General features: G+C 34.1%; 3 protein-coding genes and 1 non-coding gene across 4 annotated transcripts; 3 read left to right on the top strand and 1 right to left on the bottom strand.

The window, feature by feature from the left end:
• Nucleotides 1-6,929: 6,929 nt before the first annotated feature.
• Nucleotides 6,930-8,642, bottom strand: LOC146949795 (uncharacterized). Its single transcript, XM_085748566.1, has 2 exons — nt 7,412-8,642; nt 6,930-7,237 (listed from the first exon to the last, which is right to left on the bottom strand). Exons 1-2 carry the CDS (start codon nt 8,640-8,642, stop codon nt 6,930-6,932), a joined length of 1,539 nt encoding a protein of 512 aa, XP_085604692.1.
• Nucleotides 8,539-8,645, top strand: LOC146949794 (small nucleolar RNA R71). Its single transcript, XR_015029505.1, has one exon. It is a non-coding gene; the product is annotated as a small nucleolar RNA R71 (small nucleolar RNA).
• Nucleotides 8,646-15,340: 6,695 nt separating this feature from the next.
• Nucleotides 15,341-16,324, top strand: LOC146949793 (uncharacterized). Its single transcript, XM_085741532.1, has 2 exons — nt 15,341-16,142; nt 16,218-16,324. Exons 1-2 carry the CDS (start codon nt 15,341-15,343, stop codon nt 16,322-16,324), a joined length of 909 nt encoding a protein of 302 aa, XP_085597658.1.
• A 3,955-nt stretch (nt 16,325-20,279) lies between these two features.
• LOC146949792 (CBS domain-containing protein CBSX5-like) lies at nt 20,280-22,750 on the top strand. Its single transcript, XM_085745773.1, has 2 exons — nt 20,280-20,683; nt 21,727-22,750. Exons 1-2 carry the CDS (start codon nt 20,358-20,360, stop codon nt 22,568-22,570), a joined length of 1,170 nt encoding a protein of 389 aa, XP_085601899.1. The 5' UTR covers nt 20,280-20,357; the 3' UTR covers nt 22,571-22,750.
• Nucleotides 22,751-24,725: the final 1,975 nt, after the last annotated feature.

The following is a 24,725-nucleotide window of genomic DNA, read 5'->3' as shown; positions in this document are numbered from 1 at the left end:
CTCAATGTACTTTTTGTGTCCTTTCTTAACACTCCTTATGCTGGTTAGGATCTTTGTTTGTTATCATAATTTCATTCAACCTAACAATTTCGACATTCTTATTAGTTGAGCTATTTTGTGCACATTTGATTTTTGCTTTTTTTTTTTTTGGTACAAGATTTTTGCTTTTATTTAGCATAAATAATATGAATAATAGAGTAATCCGTTTAAGCGGATTTTAATTAATTATATCGTACCTATTGTCAAAAAAAATTATTATATCGTACCACGCATGGCATGCATGTAGTTGGTTAGCCATCAATATCTTCCTCTCCGGACCGTCCATTTAACATGTAGGTAAGTTAGATTAAATTGCTATAAATAATTATAAATACATTTGTTTGGGTTTCAATTATGAAATATGAATACAACAAGATAAATTGAGAATTATTTCTTTTTGTAAAATAATTTATACACGTTATATCACAGATCTTAACAAGTTTAAATTTTAGATGCATCTATTTGTTTAAACATGCTAGGTATAAGATTTTCGTTTATTCTTGTATATCTAAAGTTCGTGAGAGCCAGTTACATTTACATATATTGTACATGTTTCTTGCTTATAATATGTCTGTCATCAGTCACCATCACGCATGACAAATTATAAATAAGGGTTAATAATTAATCAGTAACGTGAACATTAGCTGGAGTAATGTCACTTGTTTTTTTTTTTTTTTGAGGGTGAGTAATGTCACTTGTTAATGCATATTCTTTATCAAGTTTTTGGGCAAATATATTATATGAAAAAGTGTGGACAAATGTTTCTCTTTGCATCAATTAAATTATCATGTTGGCTCCTTGAGATTTTTTTTACCATACTTGAATTAATAGTGCACGTGCTGTTATTGATTAAAATGTTATTATGTGTTACCACCATACTCTATTTTATTGGCTCAAAATTCATATGAATCTCATCAAATTTACTTCTGACCTATATAATTTGGCGACACTTGTAAATTTTAACCAATAAAAAAATATGTCGAAAATTATGTATTATTTTAACCAATGTTTATTAGCACTTCACTTTTAAAATAATATGAGTTGTGCTTTATTTTAGTTTTTTCACTCAATGGCGCTTCTAGATCTTATTGTTTTTGTTGTTGGTCACTCACAAGTCACAAATATGCTAGTATGCAAATTTGATTTTGTTTACTATGGTATGTATACGTTCTTTTTGACTCAATTTGTCAAATTGATGACAGGGAAGAAACATTAATATATTGTGCAAGTTGATAAAAGCATATGATCGAGAATATATTCCTAGTTAGTTCCTATAGGAATATGTTGAGATGCCGGCTTGTCGATCGATCTGATATGCAATCAGCTGTTAATCACCACAACACCTTATCAAACAAAACAAATTTGGTGAATATTTAAGAAGACTAAATGGTTATTTTTGTCTATTTTATTTAAGGAAATTCTACGGTGCAGTCACCTAAATGACTTTTCCAATAAAGTCAAATATTTTAAATCAGTTTATTCAAAAAACCGACTTAAAAAGCCTAAAAATAAAATAATGGAATTTGTTAAATGACCAACAGGGAAGTGTATTTTACAATCCTTTATTTTATGTCCAAACTATCAAGATATTACACTAGTTAAAGCACAAATTAGATGGTGTGATACAACGGCTGAATATTTTTTAAATAAATATTTATATGAAAGCCATGAAAATGAAGATCATTTTTTGTATAATGAATATAAAGGATTAGCTCAAGATTTAAGGGATAAACTTAAAGAATTAGCTAGATGAGTGAAGAAAACAATACACTCACAACCAGAGTCAAGGCTTTGCTTGACGAAACCAAGAAATTAAATGAGAGATTTGAACGACAAATTTCTTTTCTTGAAACCTTACCTCAAATCTATAAGCAAAATGGTTTGTTTACAAAGGATTATGAGCAAGGATTAGAAAGACCCCATGAAACTTGGGTAAATATGGAAAAAGATTTTCCGTGTTACAATAAAAATGAGAACCATAAATATCCTCATATATATCATTCTTTTAATCCTTAGTTAAACAATATCACTGATATGATTAATTATCTAATAAAAAATTGTTGTAAACAACATCTTTCTCTTCAAGAAGGGGGGAAGAATAAAGAAAAAATCGAAGAAAAAACCTTATTTGCTAACTATAAAAGATGAGTATAGAAGAAAACATAGAGTATCAACTCGAAAAATTAGACCAACTTATGGCTACTTTAGACATAAGTGAAAAAGATTCCATTAAGGAAGAACCTGAACCTAAAGATCTAGAAGATTTTGTCTACGACTTTAGTTCTGATGATGATTCAAAAGACGATGGAAATTTCGTTAAAATAGAACAATTAGAAATGGGCGAAAGCTCAGGAACAAAAAGAGGACCCTCTTATAATTGGAATACAGAGTTCCATAGAGAATTTTCCCAAGCTAAATACCAAAGAATTCCTATGAATTATATTCCTAAACATAGTGTAAATGATGGAAGTGGAATTCTAAATATTGATTGTGTTGACAATCTTGTTCAAGCCATAAGAAGCTGGTATAATAAAAATACTATCCAAATACAGTTAGATAGTGATTTAAAAGGTCTTGTTACCGTAAATCCGCAAGTGCACGGGTTTACCGTAGTAGTAATAAAGAGAGAGTATCGATCCACAGGGAGTTATTTAAATTCCAATCAAAAGTAGTAAAGGTTAGGGAGAAATCGATAATTAGGGTTTCAAGGTAATCTAAACGACGGTTGAAAACAATAGCTAAAGGCAACCTAGGGATTATTGGTTCATCCTATGGTTGACCTAACATCCTAATCCTAATCCTTGTTTATGTAAATCCTAGTTTCTAAGGACGAATCTCTCTAAAGCCTATCCCCTTCTTCGTTCGATATCCGGGGAGTGTGTCTCTCAAGGTGTTAGACCTATTCTCATGGCTAACTCCTATATTAAGATCCTTGATTGTACGAGATTCTATAAGTCCCAAGGTTCACTAGGCTATTCTCATGCTTCGCAATCCTTGTCTAAATTCACTTGTTCGGTTATTAAGACTTCTTCGTTCGATTCATCACCTTAATAACTAGGGTAACGAATTAACAAGTACTAACCCTCCGCGTTCGCATCCAAAGTTTGGTACTTGTTAATATCGTTGTGAAGAACGGTGAATTTAGATAGGAAAAGTAGGGTTACATAAACTAGGGTTTCGGATTAGGATTGTTGGATCAAGCCATAGGACTCTCCCAACAATCCCAAGGTCTAAGGGAATTACTCACTCATGGTTGGTGTTGCCATGAATGAATAAGAAGAAAATAATAAGAACAATTGAATAAAAACGAGAACTTTTATTGAGAAATAGTATTCTGTCACAATACAATATTCAGAATTCAAGATGATAAAACAAGGAGAACAAGCTCTCTATTTATAGCCTACTAATGACTTAAGCCCTAAGAAATAACTGAAGGAATATTCTCTGAAGATCCATGGGCTTTATCGTCAAAGCAGGCTGCGTAGAAAACCGCTGTTCGGAGCAAAAAGCAGCTAAAAGGGATGCTGGCAATCGCGCACGGCCGTGCGCCTTGCAGGCGTGGGCCGTGCGCCCTTCACTGACTTGGGGGAGTGAATTCTGATTTCTTCAAGTGCATATTTCGGTCCCAAATCTTGGAAATCTCCTATTTTTGTGCTCCAAATCCCTTTTCTTTAGCTCCAAGCCTTGCAAATCATATATTTGATCATGAAATATAATATTGGATTCTTTGAAGTAAAAAGCTCTTAAATATAAATAAAAACACATAGAATCTAATTAAATCTAAATAGAATTAAACTAAATAACTTAATTAAAATACGTAATAAATCTACTTATCAAACTCCCCCACACTTGAATCTTTGCTTGTCCTCAAGCAAAAGGCATAGACACAGCAGCATAGAAAACATTTAAGTATATGACAAAATTAAAACACATGTTCCCTCCAAGGCCTTGTCCTAAGCATACACTAATCACAACCTCAAGAGCCCCTTATGATTCCTATTCAACCCAACAAGAGAAACTAAGTGAGTGTGTGTGTGTAGTGCATCCCCTTTGCTCCTGTATAAACAAGTATTATGAGGAAACAGGTTCTAACCCCAACAGTACATCAACCGAGAAAAACCTCATTTTCATTCCATATAAGCAAGGTGGGAATTAAGTTTAAGTTGGTTCAATTTTAAATTGTGGACCATATTTTTCTTTTCTATTGGTCTCTTTTGGGGCTACAGATGCCTAGGGGATATCACCTTTTCATAGGAAGTCGGAGAGGGACTCACTCCTTCCTCCACTACTCCGGCAATCACCCTAAGTAGTGCTGTAGTTTGTAACTTCTTTCATAAATTTTTTTTTCTTTTTCTTTTCTTTCTATTTTTTTTCCAGAAGTTTGTAGAAGCTATACAATCACTAAGGAGGTACCATCCTTCGCGTAGGAGTTGTTCGAGTACACTACCCTTCCTTCCATTCTCCGGCGGTGTTCTCAACTTAGTGAAAAAGTGAAAATCATGCTTCCCCCCATATTATTTCAACGTTAAATAAAGTTAATTAAATTTCCCCACACAAGCTTATACTACTTTTACTCCTAGAGACTTTAAAGGGTCCATGTACCATTAAACTTAGAACTTGGTCCTTAAAATACCTATTCATACACTTACTCAAAGGATGCACTGTGAATTTTCTCATTGGAGAAGTTTTGTTCACCTAGAATCAATGTGGGTCTATTGGAAAAACTTAAGGCAACAAGAAGCTATTTTTATGTACACAACATGAACATTATCTAGCCTATATTGGAAGAGAACTTAACAAAAGATTATGTCATATTTAACAATTAAAACAAGAAAACTATCTAGCCGATTACATGCCTTTCGCAATAAAACAAAACAAAAGATAAAAATTCAAGGGAGTTTGAAACACTACGACTCTTACTACCTAGACACTTTATTGGCTCCCCCCATACTTGGGAGAAGCATTGTCCTCAATGCATAAAGAAAACAAAAAAGGAAGAGAGGAAGAGAGGAGAAGAGAAAGGAAGAGGAAAGCTCACATTTTTATTGGTTCCCCGGCGGAGGATATCGGGCGTTGAGATATTCTTGCATTGCTAGAAGAGCATTATGGGTCTCCTCACGCCTTTGGTTTGTTCTTTGCACCTCCTCTTGCATACCGGAGAACTCTTCACCAAATTGTTGTTGATTGGTGTTGATCTTTTGGAGCTCACTTTGCATCCAATTCCATTGCTCATCATCCATTTGTGTTCTGGCTTCATTAGGCAGGTCAGCACCTTCTTCACTTGCATCTTCATCATCTTCGGGTACCTGAGGATTAACAACATACAACAAATTTCCTGCCACATTTATGTCGGTGCGGGCAGGGTTAGGCAAAATAATCAATGTTTCTCCTCGGCTGCCTCGAAACTCAAAGGTCCCTATATCGGTTTCATTTCGGATAAAGTTCATTTGCACAAGATCGTGCTTGCTCAAAGTGTTGTCTCCCTCTATCCTATTGAGTCCTGCATGTCTTACCCCAAACTTATTTGCTATGCATGTTATAATACCACCGGCAACAATCACACTATCACTCTTGGTGATAGAGGATAAGTGATCAAGTAAGTAGTAGCATGTGTTCACGGGGTGATTATTAAGTGCAGCCCAAAGAATGAAGAGCTCGGGTGCTCTAACTCTATGTAAGTCCGTCCTACCGAAGATAGTGCATCCCATAATTCTTTGAAAGTAACGGAGGACAGGGTTTTGGATAGCACTAGCTTTGTTGGACCTAGCAACGTAGTTATTCAAGCCTGTGATTGTGGTCCAAAAGGCTTCAGGGTCATAGTTCACGGGTTTTGAGTATTGACTATTTGAATCATGGATGAGCCCCGCATCGGCGAAACCCATGGTTTGGCAAAAGTAATCAAAAGTCATGTCATAGTCAGTACCTAAACACCGAAACGAGACCTTATGTTGGGGGTAGTCCGACTTTGTCTTATCTTTTATGAAGCAAAATGAACTTAAAAACTCATAGACAAGGTTTTCATACCCCGGGTAAGTTCTCATCAAGCCGGACCATCCTAGGTTTTCAATTAACGATTCTACTTGCTCTTTTATACCTAGGTCCAACATAGCAAAGAAACAAGGATAACGATTCGGAAATAAAGGTCGAGAGAGAAGTTTGTTATACCTTTTTCTTTGCTCGGAGTTCTTAAATTTGATGCCATGGAACCTTGGTGATGCTTCCTTCCCTTGCTTGCTTGAAGACATTTTTGACCGAGTTTTTGTGATGGGTATACGTTGGAAGTAAGGTTTTTGAGTGGTTGGTTGGATTTGGTTGGAAAATTTGTGGTTTTTGGTTTAGGTTAATGGGGTATACGAAAATTGGGGTTAATGGATTGGATGGATGGAAATTGATTTTGTTTGGGTGTTTGTTTTTGGAATTGATTATGGATTGGTTTGGGTGAAAGTTTTGTGTGAATTGGTGGAGTTTTGATGGAGATATGTGAGGTTTAAGGTTGAGGAAAAATGGAGGTTTAGAGAGAGAAGTTGGATGAGAGAGGTTTTTGTGTGGTTTGAATGGGAAGAAGATGAAAAATTGATGTTTATGGGAGGGGAAAGTCGCGCACGGCCGTGCGCCTTGGAGGCGTGGGCCGTGCGGACCTTGCTGTTCTGGCTGGGCAATTTTTTCCAAAAAAATCGCGCACGCCCACGCGCATTGAGGCGTGGGCAGTGCGCCTGTTTCTGGTCCTCTAGGTCAAAATTTTTTCAAGTTTTCTACATCATATCGGACATGTACCTACAAAACAAGTAAAAACAACACAAAACAAACGAAAACAAAGCGGTAAAAATAGGCGGGTTGCCTCCCACGAAGCGCTCTTTTCACGTCATTAGCTTGACGATAAGAGGGGACCCTCAGATAGGATCGAACACAACATTTTGTGTGGTTGATGCTAGGTAGCGTTCTCTCATCTCATACTCAGCCTTGATGGAGGAAGGAGAGATTTCCTTCAGGTGGTTTCCTAATTCAAACTCCATCCTCTCATTATTCATATGGAACACGATCCTACCATTCAACGCATCAATAAAAGCACCTGAGACCACAAGGAAAGGAAAACCAAAAAGGATTGGAAATTGGGGGTCTTCCTTCGCATTAACAACCATAAAATCAACCGGTATGATAGTGCCTCCAATTTTTACCGGAAGATTTGAAACATAGCCAGCTGGGTCAACGGTTTAATGGTCAAACAATACTAAGGTATGCTCCGCCGGTTCTAATTTTCCTACCCCAATTTTCTTAAAGAGAGATAGGGGCATTAGATTTATGCTAACCCCTAGATCACACCTAGCGTTTTTTATACTTTCCTTCCCTATGGTGCAAGGGATGGAAAAACTACCGGGATAACGGTATTCTCGGGTTGATCTCTCTAGAAAAATGTCGCCACTCTCCTTAGGTGATGCCAGCGTCTCCTTATCCTCTTTGCGTCCTTTAGACAAAATATTTTTCAAAAAATTTGCATAAAGAGGAATTCGGGACAAGGCCTCAACGAATGGGATTTTGGCACATATTTCTCTCATTATCTCAATGAACCTTTGGAGTTGTGCTTTCTTACTATGCTTGGCTAGTCCTTGTGGGGAAGGGTTCATCTTGCTACTAAACTTTAGGGTCATAGGGTTTTTGCTTTCTACCCTAGCATCGCTAACCGCTTCACTCTCAATGACATGGATATCTAAGATGGGTCCTCCTAAAGATTTTTCTTCCACAAGGCTAACAGCATTCACGTGGCTCTTTTGATTAGTCTCAGGTTGGCCTGGGAGGGCTCTAGAGACTTGAGAGGATGAAGAGACTTGTTGGTTCAATTGGGAGATCTGAGTCTCCAACATTTTGCTGTGTGTGGCAATAGAATCTACCCTATAGGAGAGTGTGGAGAGGGATTCCTTCAGAAGTTCGGTTTGTTGCTTGAACTCTTGGTTTAGTTTTTCTTGTCCTAGGACAAAATTTTCTATCATGAGTTCCAACTTAGATTTCTGGGGTGCCCTTTGGTTGGTACCGTAGCTAGGCGGTGTTGCTTGTTGCCCAAAAGAGTTTCTGTTGTAAAAGTTTTGCCCTTGCCTAATACCTTGGTATTGGGCGTAGTTCATTTGCTCTTGGGTGAAAGCAACACCTCCCAGCTGGCACTCATTGCCATTATGACCAACGATTCCACATAACTCACAAGAAGGAGAAGGAGAAACAGCATTAACATTCATTTTATCAAGTTGAAGGGTTAGTGACTCTACCTTAGCAGCCAAATCATCATAAGAAGAGACTTCATGCACACCTGTTTCCTTCTTTGATGATGCTCCAGCAGTGTTGACCCTTTCGTTTGTCCACTGGTAATGATTTTGGGCCATATCCTCTATCAGCGCATAGGCGTCGGCATAATTTTTATTCATGATTGCTCCACCTGCAGCTGCATCAACGGTTAGTTTGGTATTATACAAAAGACCGTTGTAAAAGGTGTGGATTATGAGCCACTGTTCTAGACCATGGTGAGGACAAACTCTCAACATCTCCTTATAGCGTTCCCAAGCTTCGTATAAAGACTCTCCATCCCTTTGGTTAAACCTAGTTATTTGGTCCCTCATTCTAGCGGTTTTGGAGGTTGGAAAGAATCTAGCAAGGAAGGCTTGTCGCATTTGGTCCCATGAGGATATGGAACCCCTTTCTAGGGAGTGGAACCAAGCACTCGCTCTATCTCGAAGGGGGAAAGGGAAAAGGTGTAGCCTGACGGCTTCTTGGTTGGCTTTAATGGTTCCACTAAGCCTAAGGAAAGTAGAGATGTGTAGATTGGGATCCTCAGCGGGGGATCCCGAGAATTGGTTTTGCTGCACAAGGTTTAAAAGTGCAGGCTTGATCTCAAAGTTGTTCCCTTCGACGGGTGGATAAACTATGATAGCCGTCGGCTCTTCCGTTGAAGGAGTAGCGTACTCCTTGAGGGTACGATTGTCTGCCATGGCTGCAAGCTATCATAAAGTCAGAAAGAACAAGAAGAAATCGATTAGAGGAAATAAAGACAAGAGGAAAGTAAATACAGAAAGAAAACCTAACCGTCACCAAAGTTGATCGGAATTTGGTCAACTCCCCGGCAACGGCGCCAAAAACTTGTTACCGTAAATCCGCAAGTGCACGGGTTTACCGTAGTAGTAATAAAGAGAGAGTATCGATCCACAGGGAGTTATTTAAATTCCAATCAAAAGTAGTAAAGGTTAGGGAGAAATCGATAATTAGGGTTTCAAGGTAATCTAAACGACGGTTGAAAACAATAGCTAAAGGCAACCTAGGGATTATTGGTTCATCCTATGGTTGACCTAACATCCTAATCCTAATCCTTGTTTATGTAAATCCTAGTTTCTAAGGACGAATCTCTCTAAAGCCTATCCCCTTCTTCGTTCGATATCCGGGGAGTGTGTCTCTCAAGGTGTTAGACCTATTCTCATGGCTAACTCCTATATTAAGATCCTTGATTGTACGAGATTCTATAAGTCCCAAGGTTCACTAGGCTATTCTCATGCTTCGCAATCCTTGTCTAAATTCACTTGTTCGGTTATTAAGACTTCTTCGTTCGATTCATCACCTTAATAACTAGGGTAACGAATTAACAAGTATTAACCCTCCGCGTTCGCATCCAAAGTTTGGTACTTGTTAATATCGTTGTGAAGAACGGTGAATTTAGATAGGAAAAGTAGGGTTACATAAACTAGGGTTTCGGATTAGGATTGTTGGATCAAGCCATAGGACTCTCCCAACAATCCCAAGGTCTAAGGGAATTACTCACTCATGGTTGGTGTTGCCATGAATGAATAAGAAGAAAATAATAAGAACAATTGAATAAAAACGAGAACTTTTATTGAGAAATAGTATTCTGTCACAATACAATATTCAGAATTCAAGATGATAAAACAAGGAGAACAAGCTCTCTATTTATAGCCTACTAATGACTTAAGCCCTAAGAAATAACTGAAGGAATATTCTCTGAAGATCCATGGGCTTTATCGTCAAAGCAGGCTGCGTAGAAAACCGCTATTCGGAGAAAAAAGCAGCTAAAAGGGATGCTGGCAATCGCGCACGGCCGTGCGCCTTGCAGGCGTGGGCCGTGCGCCCTTCACTGACTTGGGGGAGCGAATTCTGATTTCTTCAAGTGCATATTTCGGTCCCAAATCTTGGAAATCTCCTATTTTTGTGCTCCAAATCCCTTTTCTTTAGCTCCAAGCCTTGCAAATCATATATTTGATCCTGAAATATAATATTGGATTCTTTGAAGTAAAAAGCTCTTAAATATAAATAAAAACACATAGAATCTAATTAAATCTAAATAGAATTAAACTAAATAACTTAATTAAAATACGTAATAAATCTACTTATCAGGTCTAAGCCCAAAACAGATTTTTAATTATCTTTTGTGTAGAACAGAAGGTAATGCATATAAATTTCTGGCTGAAAAACCTGAAGAAGAACAAACTGCAGAAAGCAGTATGGGAATGATCAATAAAATCTTTGAATGGCTTTTAAATGAATTCAAAGGATGGCAAGATACGGTAGATTCAAATATCGCATTTGATACTGAAAAATTATGGAGAATAATGAATTTATCCATATGTAATCCTTGTTATATAGAAAATTATATTTGTGAGTTTTCACAATTATATTATAACTTAAATAAGGATACCAGAGAAAACCAAAAAGTTGTTGAATTATTTTACCAAAAATTACCTATGGCAATGTCCCAAATAATTCAAACCGAATTTAATAGTGCAGTTTCCTCAGGAAAGGTTAAAGATACTTTAGGAGCTAGAATTTCTATTCTTAGAAATTGGATGCAAGAACAGTGCCTAAAGAAACAATCAAAACGAGATGCACAAATAGGAATGTGCTGCGATAAAATCCAAGGGAAAATTGGAGCATATGGTTGTGAAAAAACTAGGAGAAAAAGAAAATATCCTAGAAGAAAGAAATTTAAAAGATTTTCTTATGATAAAAAGAAACATAGGAAGAAAAGATTCTATAGAAAAAAAAGGGAGTACCCTAGAAAAAATAAAACCTGTCCTAAAGGTAAAAAATCAAGTACATGTTGGCTATGCCATGAAACAGGACATTATGCTAATGAATGTCCAAAGAAAGTTTCTAAAGAGAAGAAACAAGTTTTAAACATGATCTATAGAATAGGTTATGAACCAGTAGAATCAGATTCAGATTCTGATTGGGAGCAACAAAGTTTCTATGAACTTTGTACAGATTCCGAAGATGAGCAAAACCAAGATTTTGAGTAAAGGAAATCCGAGTGCTACCTTTATCAAAATAAAACTTCGAAAGAAAGAAATTTTAGCCTATTTAGATACAGGCGCAACATTATGTTTCGGAAAACGAAGCATATCAAGAGATTGGAAAAGGTTAGAAAAACCCAAAGAAATAATTGTTGCAGATAGATCAAAACATCAAATATGGTTTGTTTTGAGAGACATTTCAATTACCATAGAAGGTTATGAATTTTTCATACCAACAATTTATCTCCATGATTCAGGATTAGATTTAATCATTGGAAATAACTTTTTAAAGTTATATGCACCGTTTGTGCAAAATGTCAAAACTATTTCTTTGCTTTGGAAAAATTTAGCAAACCCCAAAGAAAAGACAAAAGTTATAACAACAAAAATTTTAACTAGAAATGAGATTATTCAGTTAATTTCTGAAAATCTTATAAACCTAAAGAGTATTTGGGAGGAAGGAAAATTCTTTTTAAATCTTGAAGAAATAGAACAAAAACTTGATACTGTATGTTCAGAAGATCCTTTAGATAATCTGAAAAATACAAATCATGAACTTGTTACCATTAAATTACGAGATCCTAATAAGGAGATTAATGTAAAATACAAAATGCCTTATTCAGTACAAGATAAATTAGAATTTCAAAAGGATATAAAAGAACTTCAAGAAAAGAAGTTAATTACTCCATCTGCAAGTCCACATTCGGCACCCGCTTTTTATGTGACAAATCACAATGAAATAAAAAGAGGAAAGGCTAGAATGGTGATAAATTATAAGAAACTCAATGATGCTACAATCGGAGACTCTTATAAATTACCACGAAAGGATTACATTTTGCAGAAAATAAAAGGATGTGATTGGTTTTCATCCTTTGATGCAAAATCAAGATACTATCAAATTAGACTTTCAGAAGGAACTAAGCCTTTAACAGCTTTTTCATGTCCACAAGGACACTACCAATGGAATGTTCTTCCATTTGGACTAAAACAAGCACCATCTATATACCAAAGATTTATGGATAATGCTCTTAGAGGATTAGAACATATATGTTTGGCATATATTGATGACATTTTAGTTTTTACAAAAGGAACTAAAGAACAACATCTTAAAGATGTAGAAATTGTTTTAAACAGAATTTCAGAAAAGGGAATTGTTATTTCAAAAAAGAAATCACAATTAGCCAAAAAAGAAATTGAGTATTTGGGCCTTATTTTTAAAGAAAATGGCACCCTCGATTTATCTCCACATGTTCAGGAAAAGATTCAAGCTTTCCCTGATGAATTGAAAGACCGAAAACAAATTCAAAGATTTTTAGGATGTTTGAATTATATTGCCAATGAAGGATTTTTCAAAAATTTGGCAACTGAAAGAAAGATTTTACAGAAAAAGATATCTGAGAAAGTTCCATGGTCATGGACTGAACAAGATACTCTAACTGTAAAAACTATTAAAAGAAAAATTAAAGTTTTACCCAGCTTATACAATCCAACAGAGAATGATTTTTTAATTGTTGAGATTGATGCTGATAAAACAACCTGGGCAGGTTGTATGAGAGCTCTACCTAATGGTAAAGCGATACTGAATCTTGATGATTCGGGAAACTATGTTGGTGATGTAACCCATCAACAAGGAATGAAAGATACTGGAGCAACCCAGTACGCTAAGTCTAGTAGCTCGAAAGAGAAATTGGACAAACGATCTGATTTATCAGAAAAATTAGTATCAAAAGATACTAAGATTGATTATTCTTATGAAAATATTAAAAATAAGATAAAAGATGAAGATCTTTTACTTTGTAAATATGTTTCAGGATCATTCACAGATACTGAGATGAGGTACCCAATTCATGAATTAGAAACATTAAGTTGTGTTAAAGTTTTAACAAAATGGCAAATGGAATTAATTCCAACCAGATTTTTATTAAGAACAGATTCCAAATATGTAACCGGATTTTGGAAATATGACCTTCGAGTCAATTATAAATATGGAAGACTTGTGAGATGGCAGATGAAACTCCAGCCGTTTCACCCATATATTGAATATATAAAATCTGAAAAGAATTGCTTTGCAGATGCATTAACAAGAGAATGGAAGCAGCTATAAAGACATTACAGAATTCTCTCAGGCAAAAGCAGGAGCAAATTGCCTCTGCAAAAAATCGTCTAGAAACTCTTCTTTCTGAAGAGGGGGAGATGATATTAACAATTCAAAACCTTGAAAAACTATGCAAAAAAGAAACATCAACAGTTTCAGAATCCAAAAATACTGAAAACTGGGATCTACTAGGACAAGATTCTGGAAAATATAACTACTATGTAAAATACTCAGCTCCAAAAGAGTCAAAAATCCCAATTGAGTCAATAGAACCAAATGGATGGAATCCAACAAAAGAATCCTCAACAAACCCAACAACTGTCCTTGCAGAATTACCTAAAACATCTTGGGCTGACAAAGTCGAAGAAGATGAAAGAAAAAATGGAAAAGAAAAAGAATCCATTGATCAACAAACAAGCCAGAAGATTGATAGTCAACTTGGCAAAAAGCAAGCATATGTAATTTTTGATGGACCCATGAAAGGTATCTACCAAAACTGGGAAACCACAAAACTTCATACACAAGGCAAAAATGTCAGATACAAGGGTTATGAAACTCTTGAGAAAGCAAAAGCAGCCTACAACGCTGTTTACAAGGAAGTCGCAATAGCAGGTAGTATAGTCCAACCATCAAAAATGGAGACTAAAAAGAAAATATCTGTAGATAAAATTATCTATGGAGAAAGACAGTTCGTCAAAGAAGTCACCATTGGAGACTACTACAAAAACTGGAGATGGCTAACCAACTATTCAGAAGAATTAAAAGCATAATGTTTTTATCCTAGCAACAATGGGATAGAAGTTAAAGCTGTAACAGTTCCAGGCATAGGCAAGGAATTGGTAAGATCATTCTGTGATTGTGGAATGATTAAAACAATGTATCTTCAAGAAGATACAGGAAAGAAGATCCATGAATTAGAACTTCTTCCAAAAGATATAGGCGATATCGCTTATAAATTCAACAATAACTTTGCAAAAGGTAAAGAGTTCTTTTTATCTTTTACTTCAACTTATCCATGGTTTGAAGACGATGAAGTTATTAAAGCCAGACACTTAGTCAAGATTGGTATTTCAAATCATTCATATCCAACAAATGATGGAAGAGATGTGGATCCAAGACCAGAATGTTTTCTGCATCAAATGGAAAAATTCTATGATACCCTCATCAGATTTGGAGTAAAATTACCAAACTTCAGGGTAATTACTGCAAAAGAAAGTTTTCTAGTCTATAGTGATTCAAGAAAACAAGCAAGAGAAGAGCATCTTCAGCAAATCTTAAAGTTTGAAGAAAACTTTAGTGGGCTTGAAGCAGATTTGGGCCGTTTACCCGACCCAATCCAACAAGAGTGTTGCCGACACTTTCAAAAATACAAAGGACACCAATGCAAGTGGTGCGCAAAGGACATGAAAAACGTGGCCGACAAAGAATCGTTGTATGACAGTGACATATCACCAAATAACGAAGAAAATGTAGAAAGTTAGTGGGCATGAGACCCATTCAGAGATAAGCCTTATCTCTAAGGCAATTATGTAACATATTTTTCTACGTTTTCTTTTTCTTTTTGTCTTGTCATTTCTTTTGTGTCCTGTAAAGGAAAGGGACGTTGTGCCAATTATGAAGGCCAACTTGTGAGTCTCTCATCCTATAAATAAGGGCCTCGAAGCTCATTTGTATTTACCATGAATTGAAGCAATATAAGTTATATCAGTTTGATATGAGCTTGCCTCTTAGTTTTAAGAACTAGTGGTCCTATAGTGGTAAAACACTATAGTTGAGAATTCTTGAGGTAATACTCTGGAGGAATTCGCCCTGAGTTGGGAAAAACTCAACACAAGCAGAAAAAACTGCTGAAAAAATCAAATTGCTGAAGCAAAATCAACCATATTTCTGAAGAAATAATCAGGTATGACTTTATTGCATATTAAACATGACTGAAATTTCATATTTTGAAGGAACATCTAGTTATTATGCTGATAGCATAATAGATAATAAAATAGAAGAAACAGATTTATCTTTAACTGCTGAAGAAAATTTTAAAAGAAAATTTAGTAAATTGAGAGAATTTCTTTCAAGAAAAAATATTCTGAAATTTGGAATAGTAACAGGAGAAGAAGCAATTCCTATTGAAACAACTAATGGGAAAATAGCTATATCCACAATAAACAAAGAACAAATCATAAAGAGACTTGAAACGTTTTCCGAAAACGAAAGAAGAAAAATTGGTTATATTCATATATCAACCATTCAATTCTTAATCAAAAGTACCTTCATGAAAGGTATTAATTCACCTTTAGAAATAGCCCTAGAAGACTCTAGGATTTTAGATAAAAACCATGCAATGATTGCAAAAGGAAAATGTAATCTTAAAGATGGAAAAATAAAATTTGATATAAATTTACAAATAGGATTATCCCTAAAAGATATAGATCTAGATAGATCCATAGTTTTTCATTATAAAATGGAAAATCCAAAATTCATGAAAGAAGGTAATCATCCTTTTACAATTTATTATAGAATTAATTATGCTCTGAGTAATTCACATCATAGCATAGAATTCTTAGGAAAAGATACAATTCATATTGATGAGTTGTTTAAACCATTAGTTTCTCTAGAATCACCAATCTATAAAAATTTCGCAAGAAATAGCTTTTCCTTAATAAAAGCAGAAAAGAATCTGTTTGAAGAAACAGAAAAACCATTGCTTAAAAGCCAAAGTCTTCGAATGACAGATTTTAATAAACCATTAAGTTCTCAAAATATATTTGAAGATGATGCCTCATCCTTAAATAACACTTCATTCGAACCTCCTAGGAAGGATTTCGAAATAAGCAGAGAAAAAGAGCTTAAGGATCTGCATGATTCTATAAAAACTTTATCGATACAGGTTAATAAAATTAATCAAAGACTATAAAAAGTCAAAATGCCTGGTTTAACATTAAAAGAAGAATTAATGTTATTTAAAACTAGGTTGCAACATCTAGTAAGTGATATAGAATGGTATTATGATCTAATAACATTCAAACAAATAATGTATAAAGCTCAATCTTTAATGAAAACGCATATAGATCTAATAGAAGATCTAGAAATTGAAATTGAAGAAAATTCCATTAACAACTCTATCCAAAAGATAGAAATTCAAAGAAAAAGAGCAAAAATACTTCTACAACCTTTTCAAGGTTTAGATAACATCGAGAAACTTCTAAAAGAATCTCGAGAAAAATCCGCAAAAAACCCCACTCCAAATCTGGTATCAGAGCCAGGAACACAATCCTAAAGGATAAAAATGAAAACAATAATAAAAAAGAAATTAAAAATATCTTTTTTCTTAAAACAAAAGCTTTTTAAAATCGTTTTTCCAAATAACCGATTTAAAAAGACATCTACGTGGCACTCTCCAATTAAGCCACATAAGCGACTTTTCCAAAAAAGTCACAAAAGTAACTTCACCATAAAAGCCCCCTTTTATTTATGTTGTTTCTCTAATAATGTCTCTTTAGCCATGAGAAAGTATTATTTTCGTACAAATGTTTGTTAGATAGTACCTTAAATTATTAATAAATTCTTGTCAGATCTGCTGCTATTTTGCATTATTTTCTATGATGGAAGGTTATAGCTATCGTCCATTTTTTTGTTGGTCAAAGTATAAATGATCACAACTTACTACGCCTACTTCCCACATGCACATAAGAGTATCCACGATGTAATTCATGGAAATCGATTATGAGTACTTGAGTGGATCTCACATATAAGCGTCATCAATTTATTTTATTATTAATATTTAATAATTTTTCCATTTAATATTTAACTTTTGTTGCTGTATAAAATATATGAATTACTCAAGAAAAATTGAATTATAAAAAATATGTTTGGAAAAATACTTACAAGAGGAAAAAAAAAGAGGAATTAATTTAATTTAATCATGTTAGAGGCATGAAATATCAACAGTATTTCATCTTTAAAAAAAAAATACTTCTCTTCCTACCAACAGTAAACTGATTCATCTTTAAAAAAAAAAAACAGTAAACTGATTCAATAGTAAGAATTTAGACCGCTTAAATGCAAAAAATTAAAATTTGGATAAAAGGGAGAACACACCATATGTAAACTTCGTGTCAATAATATGTCATAACAAAAAAAATATTCTTACTCAAAAAAAAAAAAAATCTCTCTTCCAACAACATTTTCCATCCAAAGGCCTTAAACATGATAGTCCACTTTAAGAGATACGGCGGGTTCATTTTCCTCAAAACAATATATTATTTTTAAAAATATCAAATAGTACATTTCTTTTAGAAGCGAAAATAAGATATATTACCAACCAAAAATGTTCCTCCTAGCACAAGGATTGCCAAAGGAGAATAAAAGAGTCATAAACAATTCCTTCAAAAAAAAAAGAGTCATAAACAATATTTACAAAAAGCAAAACCGAAACAAGAAAAGAAAAAACAGATAGTCAATGCCCAACATAATTGATAGCTGTTATATAACATAATTTAATTTTATTAAAAAATGTAGAAGATAAACTTAATTGATATTTTTTTTAGAAAACATAATTGATAGATGAAAGTAAAAAGAAGAGAAGATATTATTGAAATAATATTATAGATTTTTTTTGACGTCAGAAATAATATTATAGATTATAACCTCAAACACAGCTATAAGTAAATGATGTATACTTGGACACAAAAAAAGGAACATTTAGACATAAAATCAAATCATGTAAAAGAAAATAGAATTATGTACCATTTCAAAAGCGCCATTGGTTTTTTAGGTATAATAATGATAACATTCATGCACGTTAGGACTTACAAAATTGTGTACTTTTATCCATGATAGAACCTAACTCGGTGATATCCCCCCTGCATCTTTTAAAATAATCAGTCACTTTTCGAGTCAACCTCAAAATCCACATTTGTGAGCTGAAGTTCATGTATCCACTTAATTGCATGGTGTAACCCCAATGCTTCTCCACATCAATTGAGCACAAGGGTGCACACCACATAATTTTTTTAGTATACATGGTTTCCTGTTGAGTCTCTAATGCGTGTCTATTCCCACCTTATTGTTGGAGTTAGAAAACGAGGCATCGACATTTTAAGAAACAATTTTCTCTTTACAATCATTGAATAACTGATGTATCTTCTCTATAATATAGGTCAGATTCATCAATTATTCAATAAAACTAAAAATTGATGTTTTTTTTTTATAATAAGTACGAGAGGTGTTTATTAGTTACTCACTAATAATGAGCGGCTCAATAATGATAAGCAATCAGACATAATTTGAAACAATGCAACACCTCACAAAGTGTTGCTATTGGCGTGGAGGGTTGTGTTAGAATAAAGGGTTGTGTTAGAATAATAGGCCTTGCCTTTCCATTCATTTTGGTTTGTACATATACAATCAAAGTTTGATCAGTCCTATACATTCATGACTAATCAATACTAATCAATTTACACTTAATTTACATTCATGACTAATCAATTCACACTTAATTTACAATAATGATATTCTTAACTATAGAGATATTTACATAATAGTCTAATAGGTTGTTAGCAAGAGGATTCCTACTTTCTTAAAAGAGAAAAAAGATTTCTTCAAAAGATAACTTGATCCATCGAGGAGTGATACCTTCTAGTTCTTTGTTGTGTTTGGGGGATGCATGAAGAAGGAATCAATCATCTCTTGGAATGTGATTTCTTTAGTCATATTTGAAATCTTGTACTTCAATAATTTGGAATTTCTACCATTCATACAACTGATATTGGCTTTCATGCGTAACAATTTGGTGGTGCACATGTTTTCATAAAGGATATTCGATCTTGTTTACATAAAGAGCAGACCAATATGTTATTTTGTATGTATACTTTTTTTTTTTTGGCTTTTTTTTTTTGAATTTTTTTTTTGGCTTTTTTGTTCTCTACCATTTTTAAGCATATCTTTGTACTAGGGAAATATTCGATTTTGTTTTCTTAGCATGTATTTAAATCATTTAGAAAGAGCGCATTTATAGATTTTTTTTGTCACAAGCAACTTTTTTTTGGAGCAGTTGGCATGAAACTTTATTCTTTGGTGGTTGAAAAATCTCAAATCTAATTTGCTTTTTACATTTTCACTCTTATTGGACTAACTCGTCACTTTATATTGTGTATACCACTATGTAATTTTGTTATTTTTTTTGGATTTTTTCCTCTATTGTTTTTTAAACACATCTTGTACTAAGGAAATATTAATTATTAGGATAGTGTTAACTTGTGCCCTCATGGCACATGTTAAGAATCTAAAAATAGAATTAAATAATAAATTTTGTCTTGAAAAGATAAGATTTCAAATTTCAAGAATATTGAATGCACAATTTTCAACAAAATATTTCTTTCTTTGGCTTCTTAACTTGTGCCTTGAGGGCACAAGATAACATTTCCCTAATTATTACTCCCTCCGTTCCTTTATAATTGTCACTTTTGCATAAAATTTTTGTTCCTAATTAACTGTCGTTTTCAAAGTTCAAAGTATCATTAAATGTGACTTTATCTATATTACCCCTATATATTTATTGCAGAGAGAGAAATGTATGAAATGAAGTATTAAATAATTAAGATTATTATAAGAAAAAGATAAATTGTTGTATCAAAAGTAGTAAAAGTATTTGTTGTCTTGGTTTGTGTAAAAAGTCAAAATGTGACAATTAAAAAGGAACAAGGGAGTATGTTTTGGCCAAAGTAAAACAATGAGCCCCACTTCCACCAAAAAGAAAAAAGTGTATATTATTTTCCAATTTAAAAAAAAAAATATAAGGGACCCACAACATCTTATTTCCATATAATTTTCCTCTATAAATACACGCTTTTATTTTCTTCAATTCTCTCATCTCAACAAAAACGAGTTGTTGCAACATTTTCAACAACCGTTTCGAGATTCTCTCCGCCGCCGCGTTCAATCTTTGCATGGAAGTTTTCTTTCTGTTACATGAGTTATCTGATCTCTGTCTCGGTAAGCCGCCGTTGAAGTCGCTTTCAACGTCGGCTACCGTCGCTGAGGCAATTGAAGTCCTCCGTAGCTCCGGCGGCGAAAGTTTCGTCAGTATTTGGAACTGTGACCACTCTGAATTCGGTCAATGTCAATGTGTTGGGAAAATTTGTATGGTTGATGTTATTCTTTATCTGTGCAAAGAACAGAATCTTTTGTGTCCTTCCAAAGCTCTTAAGGCTTCAATTTCCAATGTTTTGAATAAGGTTGATGGTCTTGTTGTTCATCTAGAACCTTCATCTAGGTACCATTTATTTGTTTATTCATTTATTTAATATTTTTTCAATTTTTGCAATATTACTTATCACAGCACGTAAATAATCTTGGTTATTAATTTGAGAGTGAATGTCTTAAATTATGTCCCCGTGAGCTTAGCTCAGTTGGTTGGACAATGCATAAAAATATGCAAGGTTCGGGGTTTAAACCCCGGCCACTACCAAACAAAAAAAGAATGTCTTAAATTATATACTTATCAAATAATGTTTGTCATTGATTTGGATTAAACGGTCCAAATTGATTATAGAGGTGTATAATTGATTTTGACATGTTTGATTAGTTTTCAAGAGAGTTGATTTTATTTGAAGCTGAGATTTATAATTTGACTTTGTATCTGATTTTGACATGTTGTCAGGTGGAATTGATTTTGTCAATAAAATTGATTCTATTGAGTGTTTGGTTGTTTACACTCAAAATTTATGGTTCAACTCATTTTTAAGTATCCAAACACAAATCATTTTACATTCAATTATCTCAAAATCAATTATTGTCACCTCAGAACCAAACATACACTTAATTGTTGAGTACGATTTTTTTTTTTTTTAATTATAATGCATTGAATTGTCTGAATTTGAAATTTGCTTTCAGGAGTTTGATATTTGTTGTAGTTTTGAGGGATTTATAATGTATTTGATTTACATGGAAGAAGAGAGAATAGAGCCCTTGATTTTGAGTATGAGTTTTGATCTTTGAGAATATAGTAAATATTGAAACTCTTAACAAACACATTATAGAATCATATATATGAAAATCCTTAAAAAAAGAGGAATATGTATCAGAAGTTACTAGTTTTTTTTTTTACCTGAATCATATGTTTCTAAATGAAACTTGAAATTGTATTTTTTGGGGGGTAAGTTTTGAAGTGTGGAATTGATTGACATGGAAAGGGGTGGGTAACTATTTATCTGTAGTTAATGTTTGAAGCTTGAAGTTATGTTTTTTGTTTGTTTTAGTATGATTAAGATTAAGAATCTTAGTTAACTTACCCTCCTTGTTATTTTGATGTTACAGCTTATTGGATGCCATTGATCTCATACTTGAGGGGGCACAGAATCTCGTGGTGCCAATTTTGCAGACAAAAAAAGGTGGCCTTTCAAGGAGAAAACTGCAGCAGAAGTCATTAACAATCAACAGCCACAACGGTGTTGAGTTCTGTTGGTTAACACAAGAGGATGTGATCAGGTTCTTGCTTGGTTCCATTGGCCGCTTCAGTGCACTCCCTGCACAATCCATCGATCGTCTCAATATTATCAGCTCGGATGTGCTCTCCATTGATTACTCTTCCCAGGCGTCTTCTGCTGTTGAAGCCATCTCAAAGTCCCTCACACAACAAACTTCTGTTGCAATTGTCGACGGTGATGGGACATTCATCGGTGAGATATCACCCTTCACACTTGCATGTTGTGATGAGACGGTTGCGGCCGCCATCACAACTTTGTCTGCAGGGGGCTTGATGGCCTACATTGACTGTGGTCGCCCTCCAGAGGATCTAGTTAGGGTTGTAAAGGCAAGGTTGAAGGAAAAGAATTTGGAAAAACTGCTACAAGAGTTTACGCTTTTGACTTCTTTGACCGGTGATATGTCATCCTCCTCTTCATCTGATGAGGACAGTCCGGCGAGGAGTTTGACACGGTCCGGAAAGTATGCAAGGTCATCGAGCTACTCGGCCAAGTATGTGAGGAATGTAGAGGCTATAGTTTGTCATCCCAAGAGCTCTTTGATTGCTGTGATGATGCAAGCAATTGCTAATAGAGTGAATTACTTGTGGGTTATTGAGGATGATTGGAGCTTAGTTGGCATTGTTACTTTTTCTAATATCTTGAAGGTGTTCAAAGAGCGTTTAGAAGTTATTTAGATGTTTAGTGTAAATGTGACAATGTTTTTGCTTTGAATGTTCATAGTGAAGCATGAAACTTGTTGGCCTGTGAATGTGGTCTTTCTGTTATGAATAACTGCAGTGTGGCTGATGAGGCCGGATCTTTGTTTTTGCTTTATGATCGTGAACTTCAATTTTAAGAAATTCCCCTTTGATGCATTTCTGTCATGAATAAGGTTCTTTGTTTTGATTTTTCCTGTATCATAGTTCTTGTCCCTCAAATGTTTTCTTTGAAAATTGTGTTTATGTTAATAAAATCAAATGAGATTTGATACATTGTAAGAAAGCAACTAGATTTCTTCACCATTTTTTGGCTTCAATGTTTTGTGGTTGAGGTTAGAAGCACTTAAATTATTTTGTTTAACTCTATATATAAGATGAAGTCGCTTGATATAGGAATTAAGAATAGTTTTCATCATTTGGATTAGAGACATCTCTAATAATAGCGGTTATGCAGGAAATTTATGTCCTAATTGGAGGCCTTCAATAATGATTGAATCTTTCACAGACTTGGTCTGTAAAATGGTTGTTAGTTGTGAACACTGCATGATGTGAATTCAAAATTTTACGGCTGTTGATTAGGAAGGTTCATTGGTTCTAAGTGTCAGAAGACATGAAGAAAGCTGCTTTATTTTTTTTTTGCTTTGATAGCAACTAATTAAGCAAGTTGTACAAGTTGTTTTTTTTCTTTGAAACTTATATTAAGAAAATTGAGACAGACTATACCACGTAAGTTCAAAATAATGGTAAATTCTGAAATAGTTTTTAAGGAGGCGGTCCCGTGAGCATTTTCAAGTTGTTTAAAGGTTTAATTTGAAACTAAGTTAACTTCTATATGCAAGTGATGTAAATGAATATTCTTGGATGTGAATAGTATGATATCCGTTAAGGGGGTAATTCATGAATTGAGATATCCACGAGTATATACAAATATCCATGAATAAAATTTATATATATATTTTTTAAGATGGATAACATTTATATAAACTGTTGATTTTTTAAAGCTAAAATTTAACAACAAAAGTTTATTTCATACTATGCAACAAGTGAGAAAGAAAAAAATAAAGTGCAGGAGGTGTATCATAGTATTTTGTGGTCCAACTTGAACTTATACTTCCATGGTTGCAAACTAAACGTACCCGCCAACCCTTTTATTCGTCTTTACTTCAACTTACCCACTCACTTTCCACCTCCCCATCCACTCCACTCTCCTCTTCTCACAGTTCACTCTCCCCCTTGTCCTCCTTCTCAAACTCCCTCTACCGCGAATGTGTAGCCGCAAAATTCACATATAAAACAATCAAAATTTTCAAATTACATCATCTGACCCAAAGAAAATGAAATAAAACGTTTGATATATGTCGTTATCCTAATATCTGAAAATGACGGTGCATCACTTTTATTGACATTTTCCTAACATTCCTAGATCAACTTGTCTTAGTGCAACTAGTAGTGTTGTTGTCCCATGATTGCTTTATTTTTCTTTTCACTTATTTTTGTTTAGATAAGTTTCAGGCAAAAGTTTTGTTAAACGTTTGCTTATATTCAGTCATGAAAATGTAACAATGCAAAATTTGTTGAAGGAGAAAACTTTGTCAAACGAAAAAAATGAAAAAAAATGTTTGATGTTATTTTCTTTTCTTTCGGTTTTATGCTAATTGTTATTTTGTTAGAGAAATAAGATCGTTATCAACTCCTACTAATTTTTTTGAAACATTTACCATTCCATTTAAATTACATTTTCATACATTCAACAAAAACAACTTCATCAATACATCCATCAATTGCAGGATAAACAATGGTATTTCAATGGTTTAGTGTATGCAAGAGTTTAGCTGAAATGAGATCTTAACTACGAAACACAGATACTGACACAAACACTGGATACAATATAGGCACTGACGCGCTGACACCGCTAATAATTTGAGAAGATCATATAATTCAATATAATTATATATTCGATGTCGGATACGACATGCCCAACACTAGGACACATTTAATTCTAAGAGTGTCCGTGTTTGATAAGGTGCTAGCAAAGCTGAAAATTGGTGGTTAAAACAAAGAACACATGACACATTTCCTTTGAAGAATTTTAATCTTAGGAAAATTTCAAGACTGGCAGATCTTTTTCTTT

The sequence above is a fragment of the Medicago sativa genome, chromosome 2 (genome assembly GCF_051527215.1).
Source record: "Medicago sativa cultivar Bolivia chromosome 2, Bolivia_mono, whole genome shotgun sequence".
NCBI lineage: Eukaryota > Viridiplantae > Streptophyta > Magnoliopsida > Fabales > Fabaceae > Medicago > Medicago sativa.
This window is presented reverse-complemented; position numbering and strand designations above follow the sequence as displayed.

Excerpts from the sequence above, each read along its gene's own strand:
- LOC146949793 (XM_085741532.1), top strand. The coding sequence starts at position 15,341 with ATGACTGAAATTTCATATTTTGAAGGAACATCTAGTTATTATGCTGAT. Across the intron at positions 16,143-16,217 it reads CCAAAGTCTTCGAATGACAG|CTCCTAGGAAGGATTTCGAA; the intron begins ATTTTAATAAAC and ends CTTCATTCGAAC.
- LOC146949792 (XM_085745773.1), top strand. The coding sequence starts at position 20,358 with ATGGAAGTTTTCTTTCTGTTACATGAGTTATCTGATCTCTGTCTCGGT. Across the intron at positions 20,684-21,726 it reads CATCTAGAACCTTCATCTAG|CTTATTGGATGCCATTGATC; the intron begins GTACCATTTATT and ends TTGATGTTACAG.
- LOC146949795 (XM_085748566.1), bottom strand. The coding sequence starts at position 8,642 with ATGAGGGACCAAATAACTAGGTTTAACCAAAGGGATGGAGAGTCTTTA. Across the intron at positions 7,238-7,411 it reads CCGAGAATACCGTTATCCCG|CTGGCTATGTTTCAAATCTT; the intron begins GTAGTTTTTCCA and ends CCGTTGACCCAG.